The sequence below is a fragment of the Marmota flaviventris genome, chromosome 12 (assembly GCF_047511675.1).
Source record: "Marmota flaviventris isolate mMarFla1 chromosome 12, mMarFla1.hap1, whole genome shotgun sequence".
In the NCBI taxonomy this organism is placed as follows: Eukaryota; Metazoa; Chordata; class Mammalia; order Rodentia; family Sciuridae; genus Marmota; species Marmota flaviventris.
Window position 1 is genome coordinate 60,099,015 of NC_092509.1, and position 14,822 is coordinate 60,113,836.

The following is a 14,822-nucleotide window of genomic DNA, read 5'->3' on the forward strand; positions in this document are numbered from 1 at the left end:
GGCATATTCATACATGCTCAGAACATAATTTGATCAATTTCATTCCCCAGTACCTCACTTACCCTCCATTCCTCCCTCTCCTGGCCCCCTTTCTATATCCTAATGGTTTCCCTTCTGTTTTTATAACATCACTTTTCTCCCCTTCACATATGAGAAAAAACATACAACCCTTCACTGTCTGAGTCTGGCTTACTTTATTTAACATGAAGCTCTCTAGTACCGTGCATCTTCTTATAAATTATATAATTTTGTTCTTCATTACGGCTGTGTAAAATACCATTGTGTGTGTATATATATGTACATATGCATATATACATATATATCATATTTTATTTTTAAAATTAATTCTTTTTAGTTATACATGACAGTAGAATCTATTTTGACGTAATTATAAAAGCATGAAATATGTCTTGTTTTAATTCAATCCCCAGTACCTCTCCTTCCCCTTCCCTCAACCCCTGCTCCCTTCCCTCTATTGATCTTTTGGCCATTTACTCATGGTTATTTTTTGTTAATTTCTTGTGAATGTGGATGATGATGAGATTCACTGTGGTATATTCATATATGTACATAGGAAAGTTATGTCTGATTCATTCTACTGTCTTTCCTTTTCCCATTCCCCTCCCTTCCCTTCATTCCCCTTCATCTACTCCACTGAATTTTTATTCTCCCTCTCCCCTCCATTGGGGGTTACCTTTCACATATCAGAGAAAACATTCAGTCTTTGTTTTTTTGGAGATTGGCTTATTTTACTTAGCGTGATAGTCTCCAGATCTATCCATTTATTGGAAAATGTCATCAAGTCGTTCTTTTTATGGCTGAGTAATATTCAATTGTGTGTAGGTACCATATTTTTTTATCCATTCATCTGTTGATGGATACCTAGGCTGGTTCCACCCCTTGGCTATTGTGAAATGTGCAGCTATAAACATGGTTATTCATGTATCTCTAAATATATGATGACTTTAATTCTTCTGGATCAATACTAAGGAATGGGATAGCTGGGTCATAAGGTGCTTTCATTCCTAGTCTTTTGGGGATCCTCCATACTGATTTCTATAGCTGCTTCTTATCAGACCTCTAATAGTGATGTAGGAACACCCCACCTTCTAGAGAATTTTATTCCCCATCCCTTCCTTTTCTCCCTCTACTCTTGACAACCACTAGATGGCGCACTACACTGATGGCTACAAAGCTCTTCTGGCTTTTTGGTGCCCACCACATGTCCTGGGGAGAAGCAAGTGGCCACAGCTCTCTGGCTGCTTCTGGGCCCTACATCACCTGCTCACACCCGTCTGGCTCCCTTCCAGCCTTGACTTACTTAGGGTTTGGGGATTCAGGGGTTTCAGGTCTCTTGGTACCTCTTGGATTCCCTATGTGCCAATCCTCTCTGGCTGTATGGATTCCATTCTTGGACTCTTTCTTAGGTCTGACTGGGTCTGAACCAACTTCACTGTTTGTTTTTTTTTTCATTTTCTGAGCCCTATTTTGGGGCTCAGTTGAAATTTACTTCCACCCATTTTAGCTTCTGGCTCCCATTCCAGAACATCTGTTTGTGTGACCCTTCCTCCTACCTTTTTCTGCACAAACCACCTCTCCAGACCCCTCAGTTCAGCTCACTTGACTATTCTGCCCACCTGTTCAGGCATTGGACCCATAGAGATCTGATTCAGAGGTCAAAATGTAGTTATTTCATGCCTTTCTATATTTCATAAGAAAATAGGTAAGCATGAAATTTTTGCAATACAACATAAGCTCAAACAATTTTCTTTGAAATACTTGTGCAGCTGGCTTTATCCACCTTACTTAATAACTTTAATTTTAGCTGTCCTATTATGGATTTGAAAATTCGGTGTCTTGAAATATCTATTGTCTTTCCGTCATTGTTACCAGCAGATTCAAGGTCAAGTCTCCTAGTTTGGTATATATGCTTGGGGGCCAGCATTGACCCATCCATAAATAATAATAAAAAAAACTAAAAATTTAACTCTCTTATCCTGAGCTGGTGTTCTCACTCCTGTGTCTCTGCAGGGATTTCTCTGTCTGGCTACATAAGATGAGAATTCATTTTGATGTTTGGATAAAGCAGCGGCTACAAAACTGACAGCTACTTGGGGACTACACTGGCTCTTTTCTGCAAATACCAGTAGTTCAACATCAGAACGTGTTTATCTTAAGTCACTTAAAATCCTCATTTGTGAAATCAAAGGTTCTGTGCTCTTTTCTTCTTAGAACAGAGGTCAGCAAACTGTGGTCTGTGTTTGGACTGCAAAGCCTAAAATATTTACCATCTCTCCCTTCCCAGAAAACTTTTTTTCCAACCCATTCTAGAAAATAAACCATGGTGGTTATTTTTATATATGGTAAAGGTTATCAATGTGACATTGAAATGGGTAGGACTCTGATGATCAGTGAACTGTCTAAACCTGGGTGCAAAATTTGGTTTGTGATATAAATGTGCAATTTTGGAGGACAAGGACTTAAAGCTGTCAGCAGGCTCTCAAAGGGGCCCATGACCTTAAAACATCGAGAATTACAATCTATTGTCTCCTGCTGAGCAGTGTCTCACCATAGCATCCAGGTGTGGGCAATGAGACTGACTTTCTCATGTCTTGAAGGACATGCTAGAATCCACTTCCTACCAGAGGATGTGAAAAAGCTTACATGAAACTCAATCTAAATGTGATTGTTTTCCATGATTTTTCATTTTTGTCTTTGGGTCACAAGGCCTGATTTCCCCTGTTCTTGTCTCCTCTGAAGTGCATTATCAGAATCTTCACCCTGAGTACCACTAAATAAGGGATGGTGTTCCTACCCCCCATCCCTTGATCTGTGCCTTCCGAGACTCTATCAGCTTCTGGAATCAGAGCCCCAACGTGTGCACACCAGGACACTTGGAACTGGATTCAGAGGCCCTTGCAGTGCCTGTCTTCCATCTTATCCCTTGACAAATCCGTCTCTTTTTCTGTAGATGTTAGTCTGCCCTTTTTAGTCTTTATCCATCATAATTTATATTTGGTATTATTGATGCTTTTGGAAAATATGTAGGATATAAATGATAAGGTATAAAATTGAGGACGTCAGGTACAGTGGAAAGACAGTAAAACCCCCCATGATGCCTGAGAATGAGGGTCCCAAACCTTCAAGGGAGACAGGATGGTGTCTGCCCCTGGGGGTTCTGCTGCACCCTTATCTGTTCTGATTGATTTCTATTTTCTTTCAGTGATTCTTCATATTGACTATTAAGATTACTTGGAACTTTTATTCCATTTTCCATTTTGTGTATTATCTATAAATCCAAGATCATTAGTTCCCATTCAAAGCCACAAGAAATTCATTAAGAAATGCTAATGTAGCCAGGCATGGTGGCTCATACCTGTAATCCCAGTGGCTCAGGAGGCTGAGGCAGGAGGATCACACGTTCAAAACCAGCCTCAGCAATTTTGTAAGACCCTGTCTCAGAATAAAAAAATAAAAAGGGATGGCTCAGTGGTTAAATGCCTCTGGGTTCAATCCTTGGTATTAAAGAAAGAAAAGAAGGGAGGGAGGGAGAAAGGGCTACTTTGTTTCTATCACCTAATCTGATCACCTGCAAAAGAAACAATCACAGGTAGAAAGAATAAGTCAAAGAATTCCTGGTTTTAGCCACCAGGGTACCTGGAAGGAACATGGGAAGAAAGATCTGGAAGCTTTACATCCCTGGGCTTCCGTGATGTCAGACCCAAATCATTTCTTTATAAAAAATATTTGAAATGACCTCTTATAGAATGTTGAAACCAAATGTATAGCTATACCATGAACTACCTACATACATAATTTTAAAGAAGCTAATATCATGCCCTAACTGGGGATATAAAAAGAAAGAAATAGAAAGGAAAGTAATAATGAATTAATATGTGTTTCTCATGTGAACTCTGGGCCACCGCTGCACTAGAAGAAAAAAGGAGTGAGTAGGATAAACTTGCCTACTTATTATAGAAAATCAGTTTGTATTTAAGAGAAGTAGTAATATTCAACTGGATCTTCTCAAGCTTTTTTTTTTCTTGCCCTTGACATTTTGAAATGAAAGGCAAATAAATATGCATAAACACATAAACACAGTCACTGTGAAGGCACACAGGTGGAGACAGAGTAGGGTGTTGGTCCTGATTCCCCGGGGAAGCCACGCAGTTGAGAGGGGATTTTCTGAAATGGTGAATGACACTTGACAAAGTGTTTGTTGGCATGTAAAAGTTGGTTTCTGAGATAATTTGAAAAAGGTTCTCACCTTCAGGGACACCCTACATCGGTGTGGATATTGGCTGGTTCCATGTGCTGCAGGACTCTACCTGCTGCGGGTATGAGTGGCCCCATCTTTGTGACGACCAAAATGGCCTGCAGGTTACACCATGCTCTCTAGGGACAGCTGTCCCCATTAAGAACCTCTGCTCTTCTATAGGTAAAATGCAGTTGCTTTACTCCCCCCATCTCTACCCCCTCTCTTCCCCTCTCCCTCTCCCACCATTCATCTTTCAAAATGCTTGCCAGCAGGAGGGATGGACAATAAGAAAAAAAAAAAAAACAAACAGGCGAGAAAATTAAGGATTTATGATAATAGCTTTGATGGGAAAACACAAGGTCGTTTTTAAGAGAGAGTAGGGGAGTTATTTCAAATAGTGAGTGTGAGAGAAAGCTCTGTGGGGAAATGTTGATGTGAGATCCAGCCATGCGAAGAGCAGAGAGGAGATTCATGTAGAGGAAGCAGCTTATGCAAAGGCCCTGAGGCCAGGAAGAGTTCAGAATGACAGATGAGAAGCCCATATGCCTGGAACCCCTAGGACCATGGTGCTATATGCTCTCTCATCCTTGAATATAAGACTTCTTCACATCTCTTCTTTACTTTATTCAGATTTTTGTTTGGAGAATGGAAAGACTAGAAATAATAGAGGCAAGAAAGGAATCTCCAAATGGAGGAATAGATAAGCTTGGGAGGAGGAGCCTACAGAATTTGCAGATGAACTGATGTAGGGTGATATTTAAGAGAAGGAGGGTGATTCTGTTGTTGTCTTCCTGTGTCTCTGGGTGGAAATAATATGGTCATTTGCAGAGATGGCAGGAAAATTAAGAGTGATGATAAATATTCTCACCAAGTTTCTCCCAATAACCATTAAATGCCTCATTTTGATATTTTGGGATGCCCAGGAGTGAAGGCCTGCTTTTGATCTACTATATTTTTTGTGCCATAGCTTCAAAGGTTCTTTGGAAACCCCACCACAAATTATTCCCAGCAGGAAGCAAAACCCCACTGGAGTGGGGTTCAGTGCCCAACTGTAGCTCCATGACTATTCTGGCCTTAATCTATTTTAAAGTCAAAACTGTTGCCGCTGATGGTATTTTGTGGGATTTCTGCTTTTTATAAACTTTGCTTCCTTCCTATTTATTTATTTTATTTTCCCCTTCATTTTCTTGCCCTCTGAGTGCATAACTCTTTGCAGATGAATTAGTCAGCTTTTCATCATGGTGACAAATTACCTGAGTAAACAACTTATAGAGAGGAAAGGTTTATTTTGACTCAGTTTCAGAGAATTTAGTTTTGTGATGTTGGGGGTCTAACTCAGGGTTTTGCACCTGCCAGACAAGTGTGGCCCCCTCTGAGCTACATCCCAACCTAAGTGAATACCTAGAATAGTGCCTAGTGTAGAGGAAGGGCAATATTAAGTGTCTGATAGAAAGACAAAGAGAACAGCTTCATCCACAGCAGGCGGTATCAACCACAGCCACATTCTGGCATCAGATGAAGAAAAGGGTCCACTGGAGCAGGCACATCTTAGAGGAGACCCCCCCAAGTTCTGAGGATCTACGTACAGTGCCTCAAGCTGAGATGCTGTGTTTTCATTCTCCTTTTCCCCCATAGGATCATGGCAGATCACCTTGACCTTCTCTTAGGAGTGTTGCTGATGGCGAGTCCTGTGTTCGGAATTCCTTCCTGCTCCTCTGATGGTCGGATAGCCTTATTTCGTTTCTGCAATCTCACCGAGATTCCCCCGGTCCTCAACACCACAGAGAGGCTCTTGCTAAGCTTCAACTACATCAGGACAGTCACTGCCACGTCCTTCCCCCTCTTAGAGCAGCTCCAACTGCTAGAGATCGGGAGCCAGTTTACTCCCTTGTCTATCGACAAAGAGGCCTTCAGAAACCTGCCCAGTCTTAGGATCTTGGATCTGGGTAAAAGTCAGATCGACTTCTTGCATCCAGATGCTTTCCAGGGACTGTCCCATCTCTTTGAACTGAGACTGTTTGCCTGTGGTCTCTCTGATGTTGTACTACGAGATGGTTATTTCAGAAATTTAACTTCTTTAATTCGCTTAGACCTGTCCTATAATGAAATTGGGAGCCTTTACCTTCATCCTTCGTTTCAGGAGCTGAATTCCTTAAAGTCCATAGATTTTTCCTTCAATCAGATATCCATCTTATGTGAAGAGGAGCTCAAGCCACTCCAAGGGAAAATGCTGTCTCTTTTCAGACTCAAAGCAACTTACCTGTACATCAGAGTCTCAGTAGACTGGGAGAAATGCATGAACCCATTCAGAAATATACGGCTGGAAACCCTTGATGTTTCTGATAACGGCTGGACTGTGGCTATCACAGGAAACTTCAGCAACGCCATCAGGGGAAGCCAGATTTCCTCTTTGATTCTCACCTACCATATTATGGGTTCTGGGTTTGGCTTCCAAAACCTCAAAGACCCTGACGAGAACATATTTACTGGCCTGGAGAGAAGCTCAGTAAAACGCCTGGATCTGTCCCACGGGTACATCTTCTCCTTGAACCCCCGACTCTTTAAGACACTCAAGGACTTGAAAGTTCTGAACCTTTCCTACAACAAGATAAACCGGATTGCAGACAAAGCCTTTTATGGACTTGAGAACCTCCAAATACTCAATATATCATATAACCTTCTGGGGGAACTTTATAATTCCAACTTCGAGGGGCTACGTAGCGTAGCCTACATTGATCTCCAAAAGAATCACATTGGAATAATTCAGGATCAGACCTTCAGATTCCTAAAAGAATTGCATACCTTAGATCTCAGGGACAACGCTCTTAAAACCATTTCTTTTATTCCAGACTTACTTACTGTCTTCTTAGGTGGCAACAAACTGGTGACTTTGCCAAACGTTAACTTTAAAGCCAACTTCATCCACTTAGCAGAGAACAAGCTAGAAAATCTGGCTGACCTCTACGAACTTCTCCGGGTATCTCAGCTCCAAATTCTCATTTTAAATCAAAATCGCTTTTCCTCTTGCAGCCCAAGCCACGCCCCTTCGGGGAATCGCAACTTAAAACAACTTTTCCTTGGAGAAAATATGTTGCAACTTGTCTGGGAAACTGGGTTCTGTTGGGATGTTTTTAAGGGGCTCTCCCAACTCCAGATTCTGTATCTGAATAATAACTATCTTAATTTCCTTCCCCCTGGAGTATTTAGCGATCTGACAGCATTGAGGGGACTGAGCCTCAACTCCAACAGGCTGACGGTTCTCCCTCCTGGCAGTTTACCTGCTAATTTAGAGATCCTGGATATATCCAGAAACCATCTCCTGTCTCCTGATCCTGGTTTATTTGCATCCCTTAGCATGTTGGACATAACTCATAACGAGTTCATCTGTGAGTGTGAACTCCGCACCTTTATCAGTTGGCTTAATCAAACCAACGTCACTCTATTGGGATCTCCTGCAGACATCAACTGCATGTATCCTAACTCGCTCTTAGGGGTTTCCCTCTACTCCGTTTCCATGGAAGACTGTGATGAAGAGGAAGTCTTCAAGTCCCTAAAGTTTTCTCTTTACATTTTATTCATTGTCACTTGGACTCTGTTCCTCGTGAGTGTTCTCATAGTCGCAAAGTTCCGGGGATTTTGTTTCATCTGTTATAAGACAGCCCAGAGACTGCTGTTCCATGACCGTACACAGAGAATAGAATCTGATAGGTACAGATACGATGCCTATTTATGCTTCAGTAGCAAAGACTTTGAATGGGTACAGAATGCTTTGCTTAAACACCTGGACACTCAGTACAGTGACCGAAATAGATTTCACCTGTGCTTTGAAGAAAGAGACTTCGTCCCGGGGGAAAACCACATCACCAACATCCAAGCTGCCATCTGGAGCAGCCGAAAGATCATCTGTCTTGTGAGCAGACACTTCCTTAGGGACGGGTGGTGCCTGGAAGCCTTCAGTTACGCCCAGAGCAGGTGCCTCTCTGACCTCAGCAGTGTCCTTATCATGGTGGTGGTTGGGTCCCTGTCCCAGTACCAGTTGATGAAACACCAGTCAATCAGAGGATTCATACAGAAGCAGCAGTACTTGAGGTGGCCAGAAGATCTCCAAGATGTGGGCTGGTTTCTCAATAAACTCTCTCAGTGCATCCTAAAGAAAGAAAAAGGAAAGAAAGAAGACAGTCTCATTCAGTTGCGATCGATAGCAACCGTCTCCTAGTCCAAAGAACAGCTTGCAATTCATCCCAAGCCATAAGGAACGCTTGACTTTGTATTTGCACAAAGTGACCATTTGGGGGCTCTTTCTGGAGGTCTTGTTCCTACTATAAAAACATCAATCTCTTGGCTTTCATGTCAACACGATGTTTGTCTCACTGACCTCCAAGTGGAAAATAATATCTGGAAAATTGCAACTGCCCCTAGAGGTTCCCACTCACCATTGATTTCCTTTCAGACCCAATAATACTGTTCTCTCCTGTTGTATGGACTACAGAATGTCCCCTAGTCATGGAAAGGGCACCTTGGAAAAAGTTACAGGTGGCTTCATGGTTTTGCAGGGTTCGGTTCAAGAATGGTCTGGTCTGTGATTCTGATAACTCTGTTTTCGGCAAAACAATACTAAAAAGAACTGAGACCTCTTTCCTTCTTTGGCTTTAGGAACATCAACAGTGCTGGATGCAGGTCACATTTTATCTTGGGGATAAAAGGTGGTCCCAAGGAACCTTCAACTCCTCTGAGTCTAACCCTTGTGAACCATGCCATTTTGCATGTGACTCTTCTTTCAGCCTGATGCTCAGGACCTACCATGTTAGCACCAACCTACCTCTTGAACTTCCCTTCCTGCCAGTAACACCTCATTCATCAACTCCGTAAGCTGTTGTAGGAAGAATATGGACTTTATACACAGATCCTGGATCAAATTTTGATTCTGCTGCTTGTTAGTTGGGTCACTTTGAGTATGGTACACCCTTGCTGGGCCTGCTTTCTTGCCTGTGGACATCACAGTTACTAGGAAAATTATATTAACCAAGAATGTCAGGACTTCTCAGATCTTTTCCTTAGTTTTCCTAATGGCCACAAGAGATGAAACACACTGAATGGCCTCTGGGGGCAGTTGGAGTGTCTTTGAATTTGTAATTTTTGCCCTAAAAGGAATCTACATGTATTTCACATTCTAATTCTTTTTTTGTGTGTTTCTTAATATAGAGGCATGTTTCTACAAAAGCATTAATAAAATTTTTAGCCAAAGAACATGTGTCATATTTACCTGTTAGCTTCACATTCAGCCTCTTCTACATCCGACATACTGTATGTTGTAGTCATGTCAATGACTGTAGCTCAAGGAGTACTCTTGGGCTTAGGACTCAGCACTCCCAAATGTCACTCCCTTCCCCTCACGGTGCATCCCAGTCCTCACCTCTTTAACACACGCATATATACATACACACAGGCTGTTCTCATGGCTTCTTTGGGACTCCTCTTATCCATGAGACAGAGCTCACTCTGCACCCAGTGATGGACTTGGCCTTATGAAAGCCACGAGCACCACACCCTGTTCTTCTTTCTGGACTATTTTCCCAGGTCTTTCCATATATGTTCTTCAAAATCAAGGCTATGAAGCCTCTGGGGATCCCTCCAACCCAAAGTCCTCTCTCTTGTGAAAACTCCTGGCACTTTATCAGTTCATTTTAAACTAGCACCTTCTACTTCCTGCCTTTGAGAGCTGTGAGCCTGTCTGGCCACCTACCCCTCTGGACTACAAACCCTGTGACACATCTTCCATGTCTCCCCGTCACTGGCCGTAACAGATCACATGTAGTTTCAGGCCTTCACAAGAGTCCCCCACCAGCATATCTTGTCTGAGTGTCCTCCTCCACTGAATTTCTTCTCCCCATCTTGGTCTTTTGGTGAATTTCCTAGCCTCGCATGACTTCCCATTCATCCTGGTCCCATAGATTTCTGTCACTAAGATGTGACACTTTTGCCAATGTGTTTCATATGTGTGAGCTTGGCACTCAGGACTGGGAGATCCTGATGGCAGGACCTTGTCTTGTTCGTCTGTGTATCCCAGATCCAGGATGATGCCTGGGCCATAGGATGTGCTTAATAAATACATGACATGTACTGTGATGGCCACCCTTATGTCAGCACCTGCTGCTATCAGTCTGTGGGGAGAGGCCAGGAAGAGAGAGGCCATGAGAACTGGAAGTCCATGGAGGTGTGGAATGGCAGGGTGAAGCGAGAGGAGACCACAGGCTCCAAATACCAACTCCCAAGCATGGATGGGCTAGAATGGAGGGAGGGATAGAGAGGTGAGGAAGGGAAACAACCCACATCAATCTGCAGGGGGTAAAGTCCTCTTGAATCTGGTTCTGAGAAATACAGTAAAATAGAACCAAATCGCTGCTGCTAGAAACAGTTACAAAAACAAGTCAAAAATATTGGAGAAGGCCACACTGGGCCAACTCAGTCCTACCTGTCACCTGTGCTCATCAGCCTTTATTCTCCCCAAGCTGCAGGAGCAAGGGCAGCCATGAGGCTGATAGGGGTCCTCATCTGCACCTCTTATAAGGCAGGTCTCTTGGGGAAAGGAGGTTGCTAGTTTTGGGTGGGGAGTGGGGCTTGGGTGGGAGTAGTGCTATACCAGGGAACCTTTCCCTTGCTTTGGGTGACCATCACCAAACCTCAGACACGTAAAATTACAAATGCAAATGTACTCATAGAACAGTAAGTTGGAACACAGATATGTCTTGGCATATGAAAGAGGTCTATCTCACAGCCTTTCCTAATCCTCATGTTTAAGAACATAACTACCAGGTAATTTACCTAATGAAATATGTTCAACAAGCAAGCACCTTTTGTCACTTCTATACAGAGTTCCTAGGAGACCTGCTCACCATACATCCACTATTGAATTCAACATGCCCCCCCCCCCCAGTTTATTCCAGAACTTCTGTTTGGCAAAGACCCAGGACTTTCTTCAATTCTTTTCATTTGTCATTTCTTCCATCACCAGTACCTGGATTTCTTTTTGAGGCCATTTTCCCAAGTCTTTCTCACTCTGTAAGAGTTGCTACACATATGCCAAGAGGAAGGTCGAGCACAGCCGTGTTGAGAAGTGAGAGCCGCGGGGTCAGAGAGACCCTTCTTGCTGGGCAGTTGTTCCTCACTCACTTCACAGCCATTAAAAGTCAGGTCTCAGTAAACAGATAAACCCCATTGTGCTGGTCAGATTTCTGTCATGATAGCAAATACCTGAGACAAATCAACTTATAAAGAGAAAAGGTGTGTTTCCACTTGCAGTCTCTCGAGGTTCCAGTCCATGGTCAGTCAGCCCCATTGCTTTGGGGCCTGTAGTGAAGCAGCACATCATGGCAGGGAGCATGTGATGGATCAAGGTTACTCACCTCATGGCTGGAAAGCAAAAAGAAGAAGAAGAAGAAGACGGGGCTGAGGTCCCCAGTCCCCTTGGCAAGTACACCTCTAGTAACCTGAAGACTTCCCAGTAGGCCCTGCCCCTCAAAGCTTCCATCACCTCCCAAGAGCATCACTGTGGAAATATGGGAGGGAATCTCTGGGGAACACTCAAGATCTAAACTATAGCATTCATCGTGCACAGTCCATTGGAGTCATGCCAAAATAGTAGGAACTACTGCAGTGCAATCTAAGAATGCCCAGAGCTTTTCAGGTTTGAAGTTGATATTATTCTGGAAAATTTAGAATAGTGATTGGGGCTGCTGAAAACTTCAAAGAGAATCTCCCTCATCACCCCAAATACAAGGGACTTTGAAAAGTCCTTGCCAATCACATGCACCTGCAATAAATAGTATTTCAAATAGTCTTAATATAAAGTAAAATGAATGTGATTTAAAGTTTTAAATCATGCAATGAAATAGCTCTATTAGGAGGATAAGAGACTGTGGTGTGTACATGTAAGATAGTTACATGTTCATCTACTGCAATAAGCAATCAATATAAAGAGTTTATAATGTTAAACCAAGAAATAACATTCTAAATGCATATTTTAAAACATAGAAATGACAGAAGAAAACACTAGATGGATTAATGATGAATATCTGAGGGGTCCTGATTAGTTCTTCCAAGGAGAACATCTAGAAAGGCTGGAGAAATTAATTTTTAGAATCTATTTAAAGGCATTGGAGAGCTGCAAAATAGTAACTAGAGCCAAGATCCAAGAGAAGAAAATCAAGAGAGATGGATCCATTAATTAGAAGAGAGCATCAATGAGTGAAAAGGCAAACCATAGCATGGTAGAAGATATTTGAAAACATTTATCTGAAAAAGACTCATAATGCAAATATGAAAACATGTTTACAAGCCAATAAGGAAAAGACAGCAGAAAAGACAACTGGGCAAGATATTGAAGATTTTACAAAAGAATATCCAATGCCCAACACACAAATGAAAAGATATTCAAGTTCATTTAGTCATCAGAGAAATGCAAATTAAAATTACATTATAACCAGGCCTGTAATCCCAGCCACTCAAGAGCCTGAGGCAGGATTGCACGTTAAAGGCCAATCTGGCAACTTAAAAATAAAAATAAAACGAGCTGGAGATGTAGCTCCGTGGTGGAGCACCCCTGAGTTCAATTCCTAGTAATTAAGATAAAATAAAATGACATATTGTCATACCACTACAAACCCACCAGACTGGCTAAAATTAAGGGGGCTGACAGTATCAAATAGTGGAAAAGACAAAGAACAATTGAAACTCTCCTGTGTTACTAGGAATTGGCACACTTTTAAAAACAGTTTGCATTATCTATGGAAGTTGAATTCACACATGCCCTATCATGCTGCAGTTTTACTCACAGATATATATGTACACACCAGGTATGTGCACACCATTCGCATGTGCACCAAAAGACACATAAAACATCTTAGAATCATTATATGTAGGAGCCAGCTTTGGAAACATCCCTCGTGTTCATTATCCATACAATGGATAAGTTGTGTAATTGAAAACTAGACAGAAATGAAAACCAATTAGGGCGAATTGTAAAAACATGAGTGCATCTCACAAAAATGTAAAGTCATAATGATGCATAATGATTATACACTGAGTGCTTCGATTTTCAGAAACTTCAAAAAGGCAAAACCCATCTATGATAATGAAGATAATGGTCACCTTTGGAAAGTGCTGGAGGGGACTTGTGAGATACTGGTTATTTTCCATTTCTTGATGGAAAATAAAATGAGTGATGGTCATTGGGTGTATGCACTTAGTGGTGTTGCATTTTATCTGCACCCATTAATTTGTTCACTTATCTGTAAGGTCTTATTCTTCAATTTTAAAAACAAAAATTTTAAGAAGCAGGGAGATTTCAGGGGTTGTTGTTAAAGGAATAGAAGACATGTAGTAGACCGATTCATGTAGAACTAATGGGACATGCTCCCTGAACACCTTATTTTTGCAAAATGAGTTTTTTCTTGCTCTCCCAACCAAAGGAAAAAAACACAAAGGATTATGATGGGGACCGAGGGAGATTAGGAGGAGGGGCAGAGGGCTGCAGGCTTTCACTATGGGTCTTTTGTATTATTTGATGTTTAACTCTGTACATGCATTTCATTAACCACTGTTAAAATAGGTAAAAGTACAGATGTGCTTACATAAAATTGAGATGATAACTTCTGTCCACGGCAGCAGCGAATATAGATAGGATTAGCCAGAATTTTAAAATGAATCCACAAAGAAAACAAAATTACTTCAGCAGATGAATATGTATGCAAACAAGATATATGTTTTGCTTGGTTTTATTTTTCTTAAGATTAAAGGGATTTTTAATCTGTTTGACTTTGCAATTAAATGTTTTATTTCTCAATAGCTTCCATTTAGATCGAACTTTTAAGAAATGAAACGTTTTTATTTTACAGAAAATTCCATGGAAAGAACTTGCTAAGGCTCCTAGATTCCTCTCAGGCACCAGAGTCCAGGCAAGTCTGACAAGGTGGCTTTATTCCTGAAACTTGGGGACCTGATCCAAGTGGCTGGAAATCATGTTTCTTTTCCCAGCGCAGGCCGTTCACCTCCTCAGGCCTGTTTCCCTGTCTCCTCCCCAGGAAGGTCGCCTCTCAGAGACGTGATAAAAAGTTGATGACATCATGTCTCTTTGGGAGCCCGGCTGCCCTTCAGGAAGCAGGTGTTGGGAGGACCTGAGGCTGGGACCTTTTTCTGCTGCACTGACGGGGTTCGCTGTGCAAGTAGCCCGCAGGGCCTAACACTTGAGGCCACCTCCATGGTTTTTCCAGTGGCCTGGGCTGTTAATTGGATCCCAGGGCTTTCTCCAGCTGCAGCTGTGTTATAGGGCCAGCATCTTCCAAGTCTGCAGGTCATGCCAAGCCTGGAGGGATTTGCAAAAAAAAAAAAATGTCACCAGTGGTGCACTGGTCCCTGTGAAAACAAGTGCTTATTGGAGAAGAAATTAGGACTCCCCTCTGGTGCTTCTAAGGAAGACACTCAAGCCTAGGTACCCAAGACAGGAACAAGAATGGGGAGTCACTGGCTGGTGAAGGCATGGCCTCTCTCCTTGCTCAGGCTGCAGCCC

At 42.2% G+C, this 14,822-nt stretch overlaps 1 protein-coding gene across 9 annotated transcripts in view; it reads left to right on the plus strand.

Annotated features, from left to right (window-relative positions):
• Tlr5 (toll like receptor 5) overlaps positions 1 to 14,822 on the plus strand; it is a 57,151-nt gene that overhangs the window by 18,210 nt on the left and 24,119 nt on the right. For 2 of the 9 annotated variants that reach the window (XM_027934687.2, XM_027934688.2), the window contains one exon: positions 5,894 to 9,505. The exons of 5 other annotated variants lie outside the window; for them this stretch is intronic. In XM_027934687.2, coding sequence (XP_027790488.2) covers positions 5,894 to 8,474 — 2,581 coding nt within the window. In that variant the 3' untranslated portion in view covers positions 8,475 to 9,505. Of the gene's footprint in view, positions 1 to 4,273; positions 4,439 to 5,893; positions 9,506 to 14,151; positions 14,212 to 14,822 lie in introns of those variants that run through there. 2 more of the 9 variants (XM_027934690.2, XR_011703960.1) reach the window with 2 other exon arrangements.